Source organism: Acomys minous (assembly GCF_964271855.1).
Source record: "Acomys minous genome assembly, chromosome: 16".
Lineage (NCBI taxonomy): Eukaryota > Metazoa > Chordata > Mammalia > Rodentia > Muridae > Acomys > Acomys minous.
The window spans coordinates 51,414,143-51,436,582 of NC_140498.1; the positions used below are offsets into that span (position 1 = coordinate 51,414,143).

General features: G+C 47.9%; 1 protein-coding gene and 1 long non-coding RNA gene across 4 annotated transcripts in view; both read right to left on the minus strand.

Annotated features, from left to right (window-relative positions):
• Window positions 1-22,440, minus strand: part of PARN (poly(A)-specific ribonuclease) — a 134,362-nt gene that overhangs the window by 3,106 nt on the left and 108,816 nt on the right. For 2 of the 3 annotated variants that reach the window (XM_084763533.1, XM_084763532.1), the window contains exons 22-23: window positions 21,100-21,268; window positions 1,747-1,940 (exon numbers count right to left, since the gene is read on the minus strand). In XM_084763533.1, coding sequence (XP_084619659.1) covers window positions 1,747-1,940; window positions 21,100-21,268 — 363 coding nt within the window. Of the gene's footprint in view, window positions 1-1,746; window positions 1,941-17,172; window positions 20,040-21,099; window positions 21,269-22,440 lie in introns of those variants that run through there. The other variant, XM_084763534.1, reaches the window with a different exon arrangement.
• LOC311587086 lies at window positions 9,671-15,966 on the minus strand. Its single transcript, XR_014775774.1, has 3 exons — window positions 15,068-15,966; window positions 14,619-14,903; window positions 9,671-14,454 (listed from the first exon to the last, which is right to left on the minus strand). It is a non-coding gene; the product is annotated as an uncharacterized lncRNA (long non-coding RNA).

Below are 22,440 nucleotides of genomic sequence, written 5' to 3' on the forward strand. Positions count from 1 at the left end.
AGCTGCAAGCAGGAGGCCACTCTGCTACAATGAAGCCGAAGCGTTTGCAGACAATGGATAGGCATATTTTGGACTGCATGTGTGATTTTTGTTAATTTCAGTGAAATTCAGCAGACTCGTTACACATCAGGACGGACACACAACGTGGAAAGAACTGGACCTGGCTTGGGCAACAGTCAACTCTGCTGCCCTCAAGCAACACCAAGAAAAAGAACTGTATTTAGCTCAGGGTCTCCTCATCCTGAGTGAAGGTGCCACCCTTCCTCGCAGGGCAGATGTAAAGAGTCTGGAGCCCTGGGCCGACTCTCAGGAGCCTCCGTGTTCTTAGTCATAAAGTGATGGATTTAAGGACAGAGCTGCCGAGCCCTCGAGCCTGTCCTACATGGACCAAGCACACGGGGGCAGCACCATAGAGGTTGTCACTGTATCTGCTTCCTGGGGTCCCTTAGAGCTGGGGGTGCTCTTTCAGACACTCGTGACAAGAGGCGACCCGGCACTTGCTCTAGGGTCTGTGTGCCCTGGCTGCGTGCAGCATGTGTGGGGTGCAGAGGCACAGCCGGCCCAGGCAGGTCTGGGTCCCCCCGGTCTTCTCACTGCTGTACACATCTCACACTTGCCTGAGTTCTCGGAGCTTGAAGACTGTACTATAAGGGTGATGGTTCCCCACTTACGGCTTTTGTAAAAACATAAAAACCAAGTGAAATAAGGCCCCCACTACAGGGTCTGGCTCGTGCTAGGCTCTGAACACCTGCTATGCTCCCATTTCTTTGGCTTCTTATGTAATTCTGTTTGCGAGGAAAACCAGGATGCCGAACCTGACAGTTTAAAGTACTCTGATGCCGAGCGTCACAACGTAATGTACGCCTAAAGTACGCTGACACCGAGCATCACAGCATAATGTACGCTGGTGCCGAGCATCATAGCGTAAAGTACGCTGACGCCGAGCGTCACAGCGTAATGAACGCCTAAAGTACGCTGACGCCGAGCGTCACGGCATAAAGTACGCTGAAAGTACGCTACTGAAACTTTACACAAGGACTAGTTCTGTGTAAATCTAAATGCATGTCCCAAACACGGAGCTACCTGAACTATAAACATGATAACATGGCGGACAGGGGCATTATGAAAATGGCCTGACCACCTCTCACAGAAACGCTCACCAGGCCTTGTGTACTAGAACCAGGGCTTATTACAGCTTCTCAAATTATATATCACTCCTTGTGCCTGAAAGGCTCATGTTTGAACACTCAGCCCGCAGCGTGTGGTGTTCCTCTGAAGGCTGTGGGGCCTAGAGGAGGTGGGGTCTAAGCTGGTGGACTCAGGTCTGAAGGTTAAACCCACCCTGGTTCTGGCTCAGTTCCCTCCGCGTTCCCTCTGCCACCACCAGATCCAGCCACAGCCTGCCCTGCCTCCTGCTGTAGCCGCCACCACCTGATCCAGCCACAGCCTGCCCTGCCAGCTGCCTCCTGCTCCAGCCGCATAGACAGAAGCATCTTGCCATTGTGCTTAACTGAAATCCCTCAGAAATCCTGAGCCCAAACGCACCCTTCCTCCCTTAAGCTGCTCTGCCAAGTAACCCATCATAGCAGTGAAAGTCCCTTCCCACGGCTGCCAGAGGCACCAGGCCCTGGGATCCCACATGGGGTCTGCCCTCAAATGAAGCCCTCATATCGTTTGCTTCCAAAACACGAGCCTCCTGAGGCCTGAAGCCGTCCATGGTCAGGGTTAGTCAGAACCAATACCAACCTGCCAAGGAAAGCTCTTTCTTCATTCTTTTTAACTTCTTGGTCTTTTTCCTTCCCTCTGGGAGGGGTTCTGCGCAGGAATCTATCTGTTCAAGCTCAGAGTCGGACCTCTCCCCCGAGTCTCTGTCCTCCGAGCCAGCTTCCTCTGCGTCGGCACTCAGACTTCTCTTTCCAACCACGCCAGTTGCTGCGAAGCTGCAATGTACAAGGTGCACAACATGAGCAGGGCTGGGGACAGCAAGAGGGGCCAGTACAATGCCTCAAGGGTCACAATTCTGTGACTGGAGACCCAGGGTTCACCTAGTCAGAGGCAGCTTCCACAAGGTGCTGTGGGCACAGTGCAGAGTTGAGGCTGCTCCTCGTCCTCCTCTTCAATGGATTTTTGTTTTGTTTTGTTTGTTTGTTTGTTTTGTTGTTGCTTTTGTTTTTTGGTTTCTCAAGACAATTTCTCTCGGTAACCTTGGCTGCCCTGGACTTGCTTTCTTGCTTTGTAGACCAGGCTGGCCTCAAACGCACAGCAATATGCCTGCCTCTGCCTCCCCATTGCTGGAATTACACGCATGTGCCATCATTCCTGGCTTAAATGAATTTAATTTTAACATAATTTTTATTGATTCCTTGGGATTTTCCCAATCCCATTTCCCAGCCTTTTCATATCTGCTCTCCACCCTGGTAATCTCCCCCAACAAAAGAAAAAAAAAAGCTCTCTGTGGAAGCTGCTGTGTGTCACAGTGTGTGTCACAGTGTGTCACACAGCACATCCTTGTGCCCAGACAGCTTTCTTTGCAAATGTTCACTGCAGTGAGTGTTGGTCCGGCTCAAGGCCTCTGGCTTCCGCTGCACTGTCAACACTGATCTCACCAGGACTCCTCTCCGCTACCCTGTAGTTGCCCTGTGTCATGGAGTCCTGCAGCTCTGCATCTGTGGGATTGGTCCCCTCATGCACTCCAGCAGTTCACACATGGAGTGGATGTTGGGTTGGGCCAACTCAAAGCCTTGGATCTGAGCCTGGGTAATGGTTGAGTTGGTCAGGCCACCAATTCTCCAGAACCCACTCCACTGGGGCCAGCCCTCCAGCACCGCCTAGGCGAGGGGTGGAGCCAGCTCTCCTAGGAACCACAGCCAGTGAAGGGTGGGGCCAAACTGAGCTGTTCTTAGCATTAACAACTCTTTACAGAAAAGTTCTGGCTAAACTGCAGTAGTGGCACATGCCTTTAATCCCAGCACTGCAAATCTCTGAGTTCTATAGAGAGTTCTGGACAGCCAGGGCATTGAACCAAAGAGCAACAGCACCTTCGGGCTGTTGAAGGATGCGGAACAGGACAGAGGAACTGTGGACCTGGCTGCTCCTGATGGCTCAAAACTTGAACAGCTCGAGAACACATCTCGCCTTCGTGTCTTCTCTTCTCTCTCACAGTAGTGAACTGTTGAGTTTATAAGGAACCTGGTTCTGTTAAGGCTTAACAGGATTTCACATATTGAGTTAAACCAGATTATAGGTCTGACTTTTCCTTAAGAAAATATTTCCTGAAATGAAACTTGTTGAAAACTAGTCCACGTGGCCAAGAAGTCCTGCCTCCTAAAAATGGGTCTTATAAATAGATTCCCCCCCCCCCAATGATGAAAAGCACACCCTCCCTCCCACCACAGCATTCCACTGAAGGGAAGCCTTCAGGCAGAGACAGCAGAGTGTGCCGGGAGAGAGAGAGCTTCCTTATGATACCCAAGTCAAAACTATGGCTGCCGGCTCTGGTCCTCCATGGTCCTATCTCCACTGATCAACAGCCCCTCTAGACAGTCCACCCATGTGAAGAGACGCCATTCCAGGGCCAGCCTCCTGCTTCACCTCTGCCACAGACATGGTGGGGGCTTTTTGTTTTGTTTTGTTTTTGTAGCATTCAGCCAGAGATGGGGAGGGTACCTAACAAAATGACATCAAAGGTCTTGCTTCTGAGAGATCAGAAGATACAACTCTAACAAAGCAAAACATACATGTGTCATTCACTAGCTGTGTCCTCTGTATCTGTAGGACACAGCACAGCAGCTGCAGGTCTGAGTGTAGGAACCTGAGTGACTACATTATAAACATAACATATAAACAAGTACAGAGCAGCGTCAAGAAAAGATGGAAAGAAAAAAAAAAGAGAAACAGGACAGTCTATGCAGTGCTTTCTAGTAACAGAAATGAAAAAAAAAACTAAGTTGTGAAAAGAGCAACTGACGCCTTGTTATCTTCAGTGCTGTGGGGTGTGGCAGAGAACTGGAAAGTTCTGGGCAGTCAGCAGTGGTGAGTGAGCAATGACAAAAGAACACAGGATAATGCCAAAAAGCCAGTGAGCGCGCTGCTGGGTGTGCACAGAGCTCACTGGAGGGAGCATGGATCGGGGACAGAGGGAGGTGCCGGGAGAGAAGAGCGCATCCTGTAAGCAGGGAGGTGGAAGTCCACAGGCGAGCCCCACGGGCTCTCAGAACCCACAGCTGCCTGTAACTCTAGCTCCAGGGAATCCAAGGCCTCTGTCCTCCAAGGGCACTGTACTCATGCATACATACACACAGTCACACAACGTACACATTAAAATTAAAATCCTTTAAAAGTAGTACCATAAGCTAATGACCAAGTATCAACACATGACACTTAGGGTCCATTTAATACTCAAACACAACAGAAGTGGCGGAAAAAGAGAAGGGAAGAGAAGAAAGGAGAGTGTATTTAACCATGATCAGAAATACACCATCAGATTAATAAAACAAAGGAAAAGACATCTTGGCCACGTACCAATGTCTCTCTGAGGAATGTCCTTTCCGGGCTCCCAGCTTGGAGATGACCCAAACCTTTTCAGTCTTCAGTGCCCTAGCCCTTGCTTACCCAGAAGCCCCTGGATAGCCAATATTCTCTCAGGAGCTGCCTGAAAACACCCTGCCATCTTATCCAGAACTCTGCTGGCTCTCTCCCCACAGGCTGCCCTGTGGGCACACACAGCTTTGCTCTGGACTCTGACAACAGGGTCCCAGTTGGCCAATCTCAGACTTTGTCTACCTCTCTCTCCAGTCTCTGTTCCTTTACAGATGTATTCCTTCCAATGTTGCCCAAGTTGCCACAACCTGGAAATGTGAGCAAGGCACTCCCAGCGCAAGCGTGTCTTTCCCACTCACACCTCATCAGAGCACATGTGCAGCCGCCAGCATCACCCCTCTCATCTTCTCCTTCCCTGGCTCACACACAGCGATGCTCGCCCATGTATGTCACCAGACGCCATGTCTACAGTCCAAGGGAATTCTGCATTCTCTGTTTCAATGTTCCTGTTCCCCTGGCCCTCCCCGCTGAAACCCCACGCTCCCACTTTCTGTTTAATGCTCCTGTACTCCATGCCACAGGGCTGTGCCTGGCTTTCTCAAACCATTTTCCTTTTTATTTAGACTAAACAGAAACTGAGAACATAAAAAGTACCCATCAGCAGAAAAACACCTGAGGAGAGGGAGGTGTTCTTACTGTGAAACACAGCTGAGCATTAACAAGTGAAAAGGTGCCAATACATTCCACGAGGTGAATCACAAAAACCGTTCCAAGCAGATGATGTCCTCATATAACAGGGGACTTCAAACTGCCATTTGTAGGAGATTCTACAAGAGACAAAACAAAATATATGGAGAAAAAAATTCCAGGGGGATGATGGCGGTTGGAGGGGCAGGTTTGGTGGAACTTGGGCAGGCCTGAGCCACGACACAGTGAGTTCAACAACAGCCTGGGTAACACATAGAAACTCTGTCTCAAAAAACCAACCAAGACAAAGTTATCCATTTTCTCCATAGCAATTTAAGATAGTAGTTGAAGTCTTAGCTACGGCAATAAAACAACTGAAGAAGAAAGGGGCTCTCGGAAAGGAAGAAGTCAAAGTATCTTTATTTTCAGATGATTTGATAGTGTACATAAGCGACCCTAACAATTCCACTGGGAAATGCCTACAGCTGATAAATACTTTCAGCAAAGTACCTGGACACAAAATGAACTCATACAATCAGTAGCGCTCCCATATATAAATAACAAACAGACTGAGGAAGAAATCAGGAAAACAACCCCTTTCATAACAGCCTCAAACAGCGGACACCAGGACTGCAAAATGGCATCACTTGTGCCACTGAAGGGGAGAGCTGCCACGCTGGATACTGATGTGAACTTCACCCCAGTGGCACCGCAGAAGCCTTCCAGAGAGGTTATGACAGGTATTACAGCAAGTACACCAACGTTCCGGAAGGCAGTGTCTTGGGGGCGAGCATGGTGCCGGCAGCCTGCGGGCTTTCAGCTACCGCGTTCCTTACAAGGAGCTCAAACATGAGCAGCCGGTGAAGTGCCACTGAGGAGGGGTCACCACTGAGGAGGGGTCACCACTGAGGAGGGGTCACCACTGAGGAGGGGTCACCACTGAGGAGGGGTCACCACTGAGGAGGGGTCACCACTGAGGAGGGGTCACCACTGAGGAGGGGTCACCACTGAGGAGGGGTCACCACTGAGGAGGGGTCACCATTGAGGGTGCTGCACAAGTGAGCACAACGCCTGCCCCACTCCCACCCATGAGGAATTCAACTGTGGCTGAATTTTCATATCCTAACTGAGAACTAGTGTCCAGTAAATGGTGATTGGTTCATTTAAAGAAATGGCCTCAAATAATACAAAATATTTTGGGGTACTCTAACCAAGCACGATTTTGATAACTCCCTTTAAGACACTGAAGAAAGAAATTGAAGACATCAGAAGATGGAAAGACCTCCCACGTTCAAGGAATAGTAAGGTTAATATAGTAAAACTGGCCATCCTGCTGGGCAGTGGTGGCATAGCCTGCAATCCTCTCCACAGTCCTGTAAAACCAGAACCAAAGTCAGACCTGCACACACCTTTAATGCCAGCAGAAGCAGATGGATCTCTGAGTTCAAGGCCAGCCTGGTCTACGGAGGGAGTTCCAGGATAGCCAAAGGCAATGCAAGAAAAACAAAAATAAAAACAGACAAACAAAGCTTATCCTACACAAAACAATCTACAGATTCAGTGCCATCCAATCCCCATCAAAATTCCAACACAATTCATAAATCTTGAAAGGGCAATTTTCAGTTTCACACACACACACACACACACACACACACACACACACACACACACACGGGGGTGGGGTGGGGGTGCAGGGTGATGGCTAAAACAACCCTGACTAATAAAAGAACTGCTAGAGGTATCACTATCCCTAACTTCAAGCTGCATGGTATTAGCACAAAAACCACACGTTGACAAATGAAATCACACAGAAGATCCGGTCATAAACCCACACACCCGCAGACACCTGGACTTCTTAAAAAGAGGCCAGAAATACACACTGGAAAAAAAGAAAACAACTTCAACAAATGGCGCTGGCCAAACTGGACAGCAGCAGATAGAGGAATGCAAACAGATGCATACTTATCACCTTGCACAAAACTCAACTCCAAATGGATCAAAAACCTTAACCATAAAACTGAACCTGAAAGAAGGGAAAGTGGGGAGTAGCCTTGAATGTACTGGCACAGGCAACCACTTCCTGAACAAAACGGGTTCAAGAAAATAAATGGGACCTCATGAAACTGAAGAGCTTCTGCACATCAAAGAACACCATCATTCAAAGAGACGGCCTACGGAACGGGAAAGATTATTTTACCAGTTCCACATCGGATAGAGGGCTGGCTCACAGTTCAGAGGTTTAGTGCGTTATCATCGATGGCAGGAAGCAGACAGCGTGCAGGCAGATGTGGTGCTGGAGGAGCCGAGAGGTCTACATCTTGATCAGCAGGTAGCCAGGAGGGGACTGTATACCACACTGAGGTAGCTTGAGCAGATATGAGGCCTCAAAGCCTTCCCCCACAATTACACACTTCTTCCAACAAGGCCACACCCACTCCAACAAGGCCACACCCACTCCAACAAGGCCACACCCACTCCAACAAGGCCACACCCACTCCAACAAGGCCACACCCACTCCAACAAGGCCACACCCACTCCAACAAGGCCACACCTCCTAACAGTGCCCCCCCCATGGGCCAAGCATTCAAACACATGAGTTTTTAGGAGGCTATACTTATTCAAACCACCACAAAGGCTAATATCCAAAGTATATAAAGAACAAAAAATACTACTATCAAGAAAACAAATAACCCACTTTAGGAATGGGGCATATATTATATTCTCAAAAGAGGTAAGTCAAATGACTGAGAAACACTAAGAAATGTTCAATGTTGTTAGCCATCAAGGAAATGCAAATCAAAACTACTTTGAGACTCCACCTTCCACCTGTCAGATGGCTAGGATCAATAAAACAAGTGACAGCTTGCGCGAGTAAGGATGTGGAGCAAGAGGGAACACTCCTCCATTATTGGTAGGGGTGCAAAATTGGGCAGTCACTAGAGAAGTCAGTGTGGCGGTTCCTCAGGAAGATGGACATCAATCTGTCTCAAGAACCAGCTATACCACTCATGGGCAAATGGATGCAACTAGGAATGATGGTCCTGAGTGAGGTAACGCAGACCTAGAAAGACATACATGGTACGTACTCACTTATAAGTGGATATTAGGCAAACATAGATGCCCTCCGAGAGATTCTACCCAATGGGGGATCGGGACAGATACTGGGACTCACTGCTGGACTCTGAGTGGAACGCTTAAAGTGGTAAGGAAGAAAAGGGGGATGGGAGGACCCGGAGGATTCGGGAGCCCCACAAGGAAGACCTTCAAGGCCAGCAGATCTAGACCCAGAGGAGCCTACACAAATGCATGCAGTAAACCTAGCCCCTCTGTTCAGATCTAGCCAATGGATTCCTTATTCTCCATGGTTGTGGGGAAGAGTGGTGACTGCCTCTGACATGATTTCTGGTGCCCACAACTTGATCACTTCCCCTTGGTGGGCACATAGAGGAAGGGGGAGCAGACTACCCGGATGAGACCTGATAGGCTGTGGTCATATGGTGGGGGAGGAGGTCCCCTTCTGTCAGAGGTCTAGGGGAGGGCAATAGGGCTGAAGAGGGAGGGAGGGTGGGAACGGAAAGATATAAGCAAGGGGATAACAATGGGAATGTAATCTGAATAAATTATAATAAATTAAAATAAAAAATAAATTAAATGACTCCTAATGACAGCCGTCATCAGAGAAGTCTCCTGCAGCAGATGGGAACAGATACAGACACCCACACCAGACAATGTGCAGAGAGTGAGAGACCTCAGAACACTCAGCTCTGAATGGGCTGCCTCCATCAAATCCTTCCCCTCAGAACCCAGGGAACCTTGTGGAAGAGGAGGCTGAAAGAGTATAAGAGCAGAAGGGGATGGTGGAAAAACAAGGCCTTCTAAATAGAGGCCTCAGAGATTTCCCTAAATGTGTGCCTCTCTGCACTCAGTCTCTCTCCTTGCTGTCGGCCCCCAGTCCTTAATGAGCGTTTGCAGATGTTTCGTGAATGAAGTCACAACTCTTGGTCCTTGGGTCTAGTGTTTTGGGAGAGGTTACATGGGGACTGCTGGAATTTCACTGCTTCGGCTGCAGATGGCAGCACGTCATGATGCAGCTGCATCACCATCTGTTGACAAGCACGTGGGCTGCATCGCCATCTGTTGGCACGTGAGCTGCATCGCCATCTGTTGACACGTGGGCCGCATCACCATGTTGGCATGTGGGCTGCATCGCCATCTGTTGGCACGTGGGCTGCATCGCCATCTGTTGGCACGTGAGCTGCATCGCCATCTGCTGACACGTGGGCTGCATCGCCATCTGTTGGCACGTGAGCTGCATCGCCATCTGTTAACACGTGGGCTGCATCGCCATGTTGGCATGTGGGCTGCATCGCCATCTGTTGGCACGTGGGCTGCATTGCCATCTGTTGGCACGTGGGCTGCATCGCCATGTTGGCATGTGGGCTGCATCGCCATCTGTTGGCACGTGGGCTGCATCACCATCTGTTAACACGTGGGCTGCATCGCCATGTTGGCATGTGGGCTGCATCGCCATCTGTTGGCACGTGGGCTGCATTGCCATCTGTTGGCACGTGGGCTGCATTGCCATCTGTTGGCACGTGGGCTGCTCCCAATGTCTAATGCTGCTATAGATGTTGATACACAAGCTCTGCTGTGAAAATGTTCTAGGGAAAATATCTAGCAGTAGGGTTCGAGCGTGACGGAAGAGCACAGTCTTAGGATGCTAGCTTTGCTGTCCAGGAATTGGACAGATATTTGTCCTCTCAGAAGTCTGCTGTTCCACCTCACCCCCTACTGCTGCCGCCCTCCCCCTGGAAAGTGTAAGACTGAACACAGGGCGTCTCCCATGTCACCTGGTACTCCTAAGCTATTACTTACTCCCCTACTCTAAAATTGGGTTGTCTTATATGAGTTCTTTATATTTTCTAAAAAATAATTACTGGAGATACAGACTTAGCAAATTCTTTTCACTAGATGATAGCTTCTTTTATAATTTCTATATGTGTTTATGTGTCTGTGCACACATGTGTGAATATACAGAGGTCAGTGGCCAACTGTCAGTGTTGTCATCAGACACAGTCCACTCTTTCTTATTTCTGACTTAAGAGTGGGTTTGACTCTATATAAAGTGGGTGGCACTGAACTCATAAAAAAAGCTCCTGGCTATTCGCCTTCTGAGTGCTGAAATTAAGCATATGGCATTTAAAGAGATTTTTATTAATTTAAGGCCTTTTTGACTGGAGACATATCAGCTCCTGGCAACACCCCCAGCCTACCTCAGCGAAGACCATAAAAGCTCCTTTTGGAGATAGCTCCATTAATGGCAAGCTAGCCACTGAGCAAAATGTCCCAGCTCTCTCTATAGACAACATACTGTCCAAAACTTGGAACGCAGGCTGAGTTGACTGTCAAGCTCTGCCATGAGAGGGTAACCAAGTCCTTCACATTTCCTGCTTCACAATTATGTCTGTCAGATGTCCTAGGCCAGAAGGCTGAATACAATGCTCCAATGTTATAGAGAATGGGTGACTGACCAGACAGCAAACTGTCTCTGTCATCTCTTTAATTTTGGAAGCTGCTTGCCTGCACTTCCTACTTAAGTAATAATTTTATTCCTTCTCAAGTCTCTGATAGGGTTAAAGACTAGGTAGTTATAGTTTCAGTTAGGCTTAAGTTGTTTAGGATTTAAGAAAATGTTTTAAGGTCTAGAAAAATGTTTTTTTTAAGTTGATAAACACAAGATATGACAGAGAATGATTTAGGTACAAAACTTTAGATTCACCTAGATAGGACAGAGAGTATTTTCTTCAAGGTTGCCAAATATAAGCAAGCTAAACATTTTGAGTGTAATTTTTTATGTATGGCTTTCCTAATTGTTTCATAACTGTTCTTACTATATATGGCTTCTTATAAACAAATAAAGTTCATATGCAGAACAAAGAGCATAAGCCATCATGCCCTACACTTTTTTTTTTTTGAGACAGGGTTTCTCTGTGTAGTCTTGGCTGTCCTGGACTCGCTTTGTAGACCATGCTAGCCTCGAACTCACAGTGATCCGCCTGCCTCTGCCTATGGAGTGCTGGGATCACAGGCATGTGCCACTGTTCTGGGCTGTTCTTATGAGTCTTAACTTTTCTTTTTTAAAGTGACTTGACAAGCTGGGCATGGTGGCGCACACCTTTAATCCCAGCACTCAGGACATAAGGGCCCAATTCACAAGACACAACAATGTGCAGGTGAGTACTGCTATGAGCACACTGTGACAAAATTTTGTCTCACTACTATGTAAGAAGAATCCTATGGGCTGGACATGGTGGGGAACACTTTCGATGCCCGCATTTAGGAGGTAGAGACAAGTGGATCTCTGTGAGTTTGAGGCTAGCCTAATCTTCGTAGTGAGTTCTAGGAAAGCCACGGCCACACAGAGAAACCCTGTCTTAAACAAACAAACAACAACAACAACAACAAAACCGTACAGGTGTAGAAATGTAGCAACACAAAACACAGGCACTGAATGGATGCCAGACAAATACTGTCAGGACACTGAAAGACATGGTAGACATTGTAAAAATTTATTATTTTTAAGCTATTCCTAGTTGATACTTTAAACACGTGATCACTGGCTACTGCAATATTCTGGGGTTAGAAGAGGTCCTTTGTGTTATGGTGATATTGGTCAAACTGTTCAACAAATTGAAGGTAAGCGGTAGATGACTTAGCGTTTCCTATAAACTCTGTTCCCATGCCACGATGATGACTGACTGCTTCTGGCTAGCGGGGTTCACAGCAGGGTGTCTGTGGTGGTCTGAATAGGTTTGGCCCCCATCAGTTCATGTGTTGCCTTGGTCAAGGTGTCTATTCACAGCAATAAAACCCAAACTAAGACAATGACCATGATGATATTCACCCATCCTTCCCGAACTTCCGCTTCTGTCTGTGCCTACACAAAGTCCTGCAGCGGATATCCAACACTCGAATACTGGCAAGCACGGCGAGCGTGGCCGCATCTGTGATGTCAACAGTGGGCTACGTCACTGAGGGGAGCACGGCTGCAGCTATGACGTTAACGCTGGGATACATCACTGAGGAGAGCACGGCTGCAGCTGTGACACTAACGCTGGGATAAGCCACTGAGGCCAGCACAGCCAGCACGGCCCATGGCTGTGACATCAACACTGGGATACATCACTGAGGCCAGCACCGCCAGCGCGGCCCATGGCTGTGAGTTCAACACTGGGATACATCACTGAAGCCAGCACAGCCAGCGCCGCCCATGGCTGTGAGTTCAACACTGGGATACGTCACTGAGGCCAGCAGCACAGTTAGAGCCATGTTTCCAAACTGCCAACTTCAAGACTGCTTTCAAAATTGCTCATTTCTTGAAACAAGATTCCTGGGATTTTTTTATAATTTGTTCCTGAATGTAAAACCTGATGTGTTTTCACTCATGAGAATGAGTCAGTTCTGGTAGCAGACAGGGTGACAAACACACTTCACAACAAGGTCGCAAGCAAGGCCCTTCTCCACAGTCCGGCCCCGGTTCCTGCAGCGCTCATCCCGGCTCCTGTGTCAACTGGTTGTGACCATGCTCTGAAGACTTCCTGCGCTTGAATGCCTTTGAACTGGCGCTGTGCATGCCGACTGTTCACAGCACAGCTCTTGGAGAATCTTTATTTTTCCCGTCATCTTCCAACTGACTTTTCTCATGACTTGGACATCTGTAAGATGTCAGGAAGGAATTCTACATGGAAACAGCACTGGAAATGAGCTGACCACACACATGCACGTCTAATGGGCCCTCTCTTCCATTCCCTATCAGTGTGTCTTGACTTAGCTCAGCCCCACACTGCTGTCTCCACCACTGCAGACAGGCAGAGGGAGTCCAGGAGGTGCATGCTGCGGGATAGTTACAGCCGCCACTTAAGTTTCCAGAATGTTCCCATGTCTATGCTGCCTTTGAGAACAAGAACCCTTATCCTTAGAAATGGCTTTTCCTTGATTGCAAAGACAATTGAACACAATGGAGACTATATGTAGCCCAGTATTCTGGGCTAGAACTCACTCCTTACACTCTCAGGGTCTGCAAGTCTCCGCTGAAGAGGTCCACAGCAGGTAGGGCTCATACTTTTCTGATGCTTTGTTCTCTCTCTCTCTCTCTCTCTCTCTCTCTCTCTCTCTCTCTCTCTCTCTCTCTCTCTCTCTCTCTCTCTCTCTCTCACACACACACACACCTTACATCCACGGTCTCAGCATTTGGCACAGGGCTCTGTCACTTTCCAGACTGGATGGAACAAATGAGTGCAAGCAAGCTCTCCTCCAAAAGCAAGATGGCACGCGACAACTACCTGTGATACCGCACAGCTTACATTCATTATAAAGGCAACCAGCTGGATGAAGTGTGTTCTAGTAAGAGGCAGTTAAGGGAACAAGGAAGAAATGAGGAATGTTCCACTGTTCAAACCACACGGTGAAGTGAACTAGAAAAAGTGGGCAAGTGGAAGCTAGAACGCACTGTCTTACTGCATTTGCAGACTCATGGAGCCTCATCCACCAGCACGGCTGTTTCTGTATCTGGGGTGAGATCTGGGTGGGAGGAGGGGGCTGGCGGACAGCTTTACTTCATTCAGAAGTCAGCAAAACCTCCCCCCTCCACATTCTCCTATCCCTTCTCCGTATGTGTGTGCATGTGTATGTACACACATAATGCGTGCAGGCCATTAGAGATCAAGTGTGCCACTCCATCACTCTTGGCCTTATTTCCTGGATAGAGGGTCTCTCATCAAACCTGGAGCTTGCTGCTTCTTCTCCCAGGCTGCTTGAGTAGCAAGTCTCAGCTATCCTCCTGTCCCTGAGCACTCATGGCGCTAACGTTATAGGCACTAGCAAGACATGCATGGCTTTTTATTGAGGTGCTGGGATGCACCTCAGGCCATCATGCCTGTGCACATGATTCTTGTTGCTAACAAAGCTTCTGAGCCTGACAAGCAAAACTAACACTTACTAACACATGTCTGTATGAGAGCTGCACAGTAGTGAACGGCATCTCTAATGGGATGTGAGCACACACCTCTGTGTCTGTGTTAGTTGCTATGGGATGTGAGCACACACCTCTGTGTCTGTGTCAGCTGCTATGGGATGTGAGCACACACCTCTATGTCTGTGTCAGCTGCTATGGGGTGTGAGCACACACCTCTGTGTCTATGTCAGCTGCTATGGGATATGAGCACACACCTCTGTGTCTGTGTGAGCTGCTATGGGATAGGAGCACACACCTGTGTGTCTATGTCAGCTGCTATGGGATGTGAGCACACACATCTGTGTCTGTGTTAGCTGCTATGGGATGTGAGCACACACCTCTGTGTCTGTGTGAGCTGCTATGGGATGTGAGCACACACCTCTATGTCTGTGTCAGCTGCTATGGGGTGTGAGCACACACCTCTATGTCTGTCAGCTGCTATGGGATGTGAGCACACACCTCTGTGCCTGTGTGAGCTGCTATGGGATGTGAGCACACACCTGTGTGTCTATGTCAGCTGCTATGGGGTGTGAGCACACACCTCTGTGTCTGTGTCAGCTGCTATGGGATGTGAGCACACACCTCTGTGTCTGTGTCAGCTGCTATGGGATGTGAGCACACACCTCTGTGTCTATGTCAGCTGCTATGGGATGGGAGCACACACCTGTGTGTCTGTGTTAGCTGCTATGGGATGTGAGCACACACCTCTGTGTCTGTGTGAGCTGCTATGAGATGGGAGCATACACCTGTGTGTCTATGTCAGCTGCTATGGGGTGTGAGCACAAACCTGTGTGTCTGTGTCAGCTGCTACAGGATGGGAGCACACACATCTGTGTCTGTGTCAGCTGCTATGGGGTGTGAGCACACACCTCTGTGTCTGTCAGCTGCTATGGGATGTGAGCACACACATCTGTGTCTGTGTCAGCTGCTATGGGGTGTGAGCACACACATCTGTGCCTGTGTGAGCTGCTATTGGGTGTGAGCACACACCTCTGTGTCTATGTCAGCTGCTATGGGGTGTGAGCACACACATCTGTGTCTGTGTCAGCTGCTATGGGGTGTGAGCACACACCTGTGTGTCTATGTCAGCTGCTATGGGATGTGGGCACACACCTGTGTGTCTATGTCAGCTGCTATGGGGTGTGAGCATACACATCTGTGTCTGTGTCAGCTGCTATCGGGTGTGAGCACACACATCTGTGTCTGTGTCAGCTGCTATGGGGTGTGAGCACACACCTCTGTGTCTGTGTCAGGGAAGATTGGAAAAAAAGAGGCTGAGCACACACTCAATTCTCCACATAAAGCATATATGTGAATGTAAGATTGGCTTCAGTAAGAGAAAAACATTGGGTTACAAAGAATTTATACATTCAGTTAGAAATACTTTTTACAACAGTCCAGTTTGAGTATTTTGAACAATTCCCATTGTTAACTCCCTTTAATTCAACATAGAAAAGATTAATTGATGATGAACAGGACAGCAACTGTTTTAATACAACTCATGAATGAAGAACATATCTCAATGTTCAATTAGCTGAATTGAATATTCAGAAGCAAGAATGAAACTTACTTCCACACTAAAATCTACCTCTGGCTTCAATGAAAGGATCTGCCAACCTGACCAGCATTAAAACTATAGGCAGAGGAGGAGGAGGACTAAAACAATATATCCTGCCTACCCACAGGTAAACAGTTCAGAAAAGAAGCCGCTTAAACCCTCCGCGGTGGGGGGGAGGGGCAGGCGGGGGGGGGGGGGGTGTCAGATGAGGACACCAAGCAGTGCAGAGTGGAGGCGAGGAACAAGAGCTGACTAGCAGGGTAGGCAGACAGCTCCACATCCTAGAGGCTGGTATGGCCACCAGCTTCCTTCTTGCCCATACCCTGCACTTATATCCCCTAATCTATGTGCCAGAGAAGTCAGTAAGCAGGGCACAATGGTGCACACCTGTAATCCCAGACCTCAGGAAGGCAGAGGCAAGTCTGAGTTCAAGGCCAGCCTGGTCTACAAAGTAAGTCCAGGACAGTCAAGGCTACACAGAGAAACTCTGTCTCGAAAACCAAAGAAAGAAAGAAAAAGAAAAAGTCAGTAGAACTGAAAAGGAAGGGAAAGCCTTCCCTACATATCAGCAACAGGAAAAAGAGACAAAGGCCCAGGACTTCTGTTCAACACTACACTGGAGAGCCTTGTCCTGCAGCACAGCACCGGCAGGAACAGTCACACAGTTCACTTATTTATAGATATGACAGTCACAACAAAAATGTCAGGCAAGCTGCAAAAACTTAATAGGATAAATAAATCTATAATATAAGACCCAAGGACATATCATCAAAAATAAAAATACTTCAGGCTCAGGGAACATCATGAGATGCCAAACAACGTAGGGCGGGTGGAATGGTGCAGAATCCTGACTTCTGGGCAGGACATGGCCATTGCACACTTGAGCTCAGAGCCTTGGGGTTATCTATAGGGCCTCCCAAGACTGTGCCCATCAGCACACTGTCATGGAGATGGGTGGCTCACAGGGCCCACCCCTCCCTGAGGTTAACAGTTGATGAAGGAGGGAGAAGCTTTTCCTCAGTGGTACAGCCATTGGTGAGGTGCCTATATACCTATAAACAAACACCCATGCTCCTGTAAGTAACATTACTCAGCAGTCACAAAACACACACACACACACACACACACACACACACACACACACACACACACACACACACACACACAGCCAGCAGCAACAAGCAAAGGCAAACTGGTACTGTAGGAGGGTTAGTGGGGGTAGGAAAGGGCAAAAGCGGTAAGGAGGGTAAGTACGATTGAAATGCATTACATATATTCAATGAAAATGTTACCATGAAACTCAATATATAAAAACATTAAAAAGAAAAAAATCAGTTTTTATATCCACAAGAAATGCATGGAGAGCAAACCTGTATGACTTCTATTTTTTTTTTTATTATAACAACAAGTCTTACTTGACTTTCAAAAACAATGTTTATGTCTTTCACTGAAAACGTTTTAAAACCATCTGGTGAGATGGCTCAGAAGGTGAAGGCACATGCCACATAGACTGACAGCCTGAGTTTGAGTCCCAGATCCCCCACAGTGCTTGCACACATGCCACGGCACATGCTTACACCCCCACATATACATATCACACACGCAACAAATAAAATAACAATGAAAAGAATGTAACGATTTCATACAGATTGGCTTAAGCAAAAAACACCAACAGAAAATCAACACTTGTCTTTAAAACAAAGTCAGGTCTGGTACAAACTGGCTTTGTGATGAGTCGGACACATTTCTCTGGGCACAGGACAGACATGGTCCTCTCCCAGTGCCTCAGGTCCACAAGGATATAGCTTTATTGCGTTACACTAGACTCACACAACTGAGATACGACCCATTACCCCAAAGAAAGCATCCTCATTTCTTCCAAGATGCCCTACACTCTAGGTGTCACTTCCAGTCACTGGATTACCATGGCACTGCAGCCAGGATTATTAGCACTTAAAATAGGAACGGCTCCAGGAAAAGACTCAAAGCTTGTTCCCTAATGAACACCAACATCGCACCAGATCGCATCCTACTGTGTTTCTCAAGCTTTCAGTCTATCTTTTCAGAGATTTATCATTTTGTTTCCTTCCAATCTTACTAACTCTCATTGAGCAGGAAGGGAAGCACCGCACTGTCACCGGGTAGGTCAGGCGACGTGAGTTTATCTGCACGGTGATGGTCAGGAAGGGGAGGTACAAGAACAAGCGCTCTTAACAGCCGAGCTGCCCTTCTAGGCCCTGACCATCACGTTACTGTGCTACAAAGAGAGAAGGTGACCTGTGTGTCCTTGAGTAAGAAAAGGGAAGAAAGATGTGCTCCAAGTGCTGCAGACCTGGTTCATTCATTCACTTACATTCTGGGACAGCACATGCAGCCGGGGTGAGCTGCTGGAAGGAGAGTAGGGAGAGCAGCCATGCCAGCTCCTACTCTTTTTACTTTCTCCAAGAGTCCCAAGGCAAAGAACTCTGAAAGGTGGCATGGTGGACACCTGAGAAGACAGGATGTCTCGTAAACCTATCATTATCTGAGGAGAGCGTGGCATTTCTGCTTTCCCAATGAATGGGATTTTCTGTGAATGGGACTTGGGAGGCAAGAGATAAGGACTTGAGTCTGTCTGTCACTGCTTGTGTGACTCTGAGAGCATTTCTTTTTTAGAAGATAGGCAATTATAGGGCTGGGGAGATGGCTCAGTGGTTAAGAGCACTGGCTGTTCTTCCAGAGGAAGATCCCAATATTCAGATGTTAGCTCACCACCTGCAACCCCAGCTCAGAGGACCCAATGCCTTTGTGTGGCTTCTGTAGGCATATAGCCTATGGGAGCTAGAAGATTGCAGCAGAGTCCCTGGAACTGGGGTTACAAGTGTTTGTGAGCTGCCAAGTGTGTGCTGGGAACTGAACCTGGGTCCTCTGCACAGGCAGCAGGTGCTCTGAGCCACTGAGCCATCTGTCCAGCCACTGACCAGGCAGCCGTCTGGGAAACACCAAACCTTAACCTCTACATACTAATGACCTTCTCACTACTGTGACAAAATCCCTAAGAAAAACAGTTTAAAAGTTAGAAAGATAAAGTTGCCTGGCTCATGGCATTAGGAGCTGCAGCCACTGGCTGCCTGGCCCATGGTGGCCCAGAAGCAGAGGGAAGGGACACCTTGAAGCTTATTTCCCCACTGACCTACTCCCTCTAAGCAGGCCCCACTCCTGAAGGCTCAACCTTCTCCCAACAGCATCATGCAGTGAGAGCAAACCTTCAAAGCATGAGTTGGTGGAAGGATTTCATGAGATAAGCCACATTCATTTGAAGTGGATCATGACCCAAGTAGAAAAGTGAGGACAACAGACCCTCCAAAGAAAACATGAACAAAACCATGACTATATCAGGGTAAGCAAACAGTTGGGTTTTTCCCCCCCCTTTACATCACTTGCTATTTAGCAAGTAAGGATGAACCTATGTTTACAATAAATGTTAAATTGACAAGTGCTCTCTTGGATAGCTAGGAGAACCCTGGCCTAATTCAGACTTCTTTCCTCTTGGGGTCGACTGTCCAACCTCTGACTGTAGTTTTGGAAGTGGGCTCCTGTGGTCACTGTGGTGGACGGACCCAGGGTCATAAGTGGAGGTGGTTTTGCTACCATGTCTGAAAGTCCAACCTTCTCCTTTCTCTTAAGTAGGGTATTTACAGCTACTATTGATTTCAGTCAAAATGATTCATGAACTTTCTCCACTCTTGATTCAAGTGTATCTGTCAATCCCTGCATAAGCCGTCATATATACCCAAACTTGCTGGTAAGGTTTGGCTCTCTCTTTCGTTGCGAATAGGGCTTGTATCTTTGTAGAATTCAATCTCCAGGTCTTCTTGCACTGTTGCAGAGGGTCATTCTGATCTCTCTTTGCCTGCGGAGGTAGCTGGTGTTGCCCTTAGAGCAGCCAAGGCTTGCTGTGTCCCTGCGGAGGTAGCTGGTGATGCCCTTAGAGCAGCCAAGGCTTGCTGTGTCCCTGCGGAGGTAGCTGGTGATGCCCTTAGAGCAGCCAAGGCTTGCTGTGTCCCTGCGGAGGTAGCTGGTGATGCCCTTAGAGCAGCCAAGGCTTGCTGTGTCCCTGCGGAGGTAGCTGGTGATGCCCTTAGAGCAGCCAAGGCTCACTGTGTTGCGGATCTCTTCCTCTTTGAGCTCGGGCACAGTGACTGTGGATGGCATGATGGCGTCTTGGGTTCCTCTGTGCTCTTCTCCATCAGAAGCTGGTTCCTGGAGGTTATCAACAGATATTGCTTCCTGAGGCGAGCTTGCGTTTTTCATATGTTATGTTCTGCAAACATTTTTTTAAGAAAACAAAACAACAACAACAAAAACAAAACCTACTAATGATTAAAAAAAAAAAAGACATAATCAGATCATCATCACAGTACAGCAGTTTTCTGTTGTGATAAAACAGCGGGAGCAAGATGTTTCACTTAGGTTTATGGGTCCAGGGACCGACGTCTACCACCATCTTAGGGTAAGGAAGGAGGCTCAGTGAGCTGACCATCAGTGCAATGAGAGGCCAGGGTCAGAGTGGCTCCCGTTGGCTTCCAGTCTCTTCCTTTCCCCAGCTGCCAAGTACTCTGCCTCCTCCTAGATCCCAGGTAGATGCTCACACATGGGGAAGCGTGGCAGCAGGCAGACACGGTAGCTGGGGCAGCCAGCTAAGAACTCACATCTCAAACCTCAAGCATGAAGCAGAGAATGGTATAAGACTATAAAGCTCAAAGCCTCTGCAAGTAACACACTTCCCTCAGCAAGGCCACACCTCATAAGCCTTCCCAGACAGCACCACCAACTGGGGATCAAGTTCTCAAATGGCAGCACCTCTGAGGGGTACGGTCATTCAAACTACCACAAAATTAAAAAATACCAGCTCACTAAGAGCTATCCCTAAAAAAACGAGCAAGCAAACCAATGCCAAAATATAAGTGCAAAATATAAGCACATATTTTTGATCCAGAATACTTAGAAGAACTACAAATCAGAAAGAGCCAACACAGTGCTAAATTCTAACACTGAAGAGCTCTGTGAATTCAAGGACAACTTGGGTGGGCTATATGGCAAGACTTTCAGAAGAAAGGAAGGGACGGAGGGAGGGAGGAGAGAGAGAGAGAGAGAGAGAGAGAGAGAGAGAGAGAGAGAGAGAGAGAGAGAGAGAGAGAACAACTAATAAAACATTCAGCACTATGACTTACAACATTATGCAGACAGTCAGGGAAAGGTAACTCCTCTGAGAGGCAATGCCGAGAGGACAGCTGCCGGACTGCTCAAGCCAGGTGCTCACCTGCTGCTGTGGTGACAGGGGCCTGGCACACGGGACCGTCTTCTGTCCGCCTCCTTCCAACTGTCCTCTGTCCACTTCCTCTTGACCTGCTTGTCCTCCTGCTTCCTTCCCACGTACTCAGCATAGGTCTGGATGCGGTAACTCTCAGCATACTTGCTGGTATTGACAGCTATAAGGAAGAGAGAGGATGAAGACAGCACTTAGGAAAGGTGACCTGTGGTGTCCTAAGGTCCCCAGCGCAGAAGCTACTGTCCTCACGTGACAGTGTGGAGGGCTTCGTGAGCTGGAAAGCACCGTAAAGACATAAGTAAAATGTTCTAGGTATTTACAGCTACAAAGATAGCTTTAAAACTTCATTTTCAGAATAAGAAAGTGAGAACAAGCAACTATTAGGTATCAAATGCAAAATCTCACTATTAAAACTGAAGTGGTGACAAGGCTGCATGACAATTTTGGAATTTTGGTTTCTTTTAAAAATTCAGCTATGGGGTTAGAGAAATAGCTCAGCAGTTAAGACCACTGGCTGCTCTTTCAGGGGACCCAGGTTCAAATTCCTAGCACACACATGGGAGCTCACAACTGTTTGCAACTCTAAGATCTGACACCATCACACAGACAAACATGCAGACAAAAACCAATGCACATAAAATAAAAAATTAATTTTAAAAAATCACACAGAAATACTATAAGAATGTACTGATGGGGGGGGGGCTTGCTTCCGACTGTCCACAGCACTTGATTATGATTTGCCTTGTGCTCTAGCAGAGGCATGGTTTCGCCAGCTACAGATAGTTTCTGTGATTGTGTGATGTTTGGAATTCTGGAGACTTTTCAGAGGGTGTATAAATGCTACCACCCCCAATTTGCAGGGTCAGTGGTTTGTGGTTGTTCAGGAGGTTGGCTGCAGTATGTTAGGAGCCAAGCTCAGAGAAGAAACAAGAAGAAAACAGATTCAAGGGTCTCCATCTGCCCCTCTATCCTTCTCTATCTCCTCTCTAATGATAGGGGAGACACTGGGGGCATAAAGGGTGAGAAAAGAATCCACAAAGTAGTTAAAACCCAACTACACAAGGCTGAATGCACACAGGTGTGAGCACTGATAAATAGCTCTGCTACATGTCTGTGCTCCATGTTCCAGAGATACTGTGTTTAGGTTCCACAGTACACCCGTGAGAGAGGAACTGTGTTTAAAGATGAGAAACAACGGGCTGGCAAAGACAGCCCATTACAAGCATGAGGACCTGAACGCACGCACGCACGCACGCACGCACGCACGCACACACACACGCACACACGCACGCACGCACGCCAGGAGCAGTGACATGTGCTGGCATTCCCAGC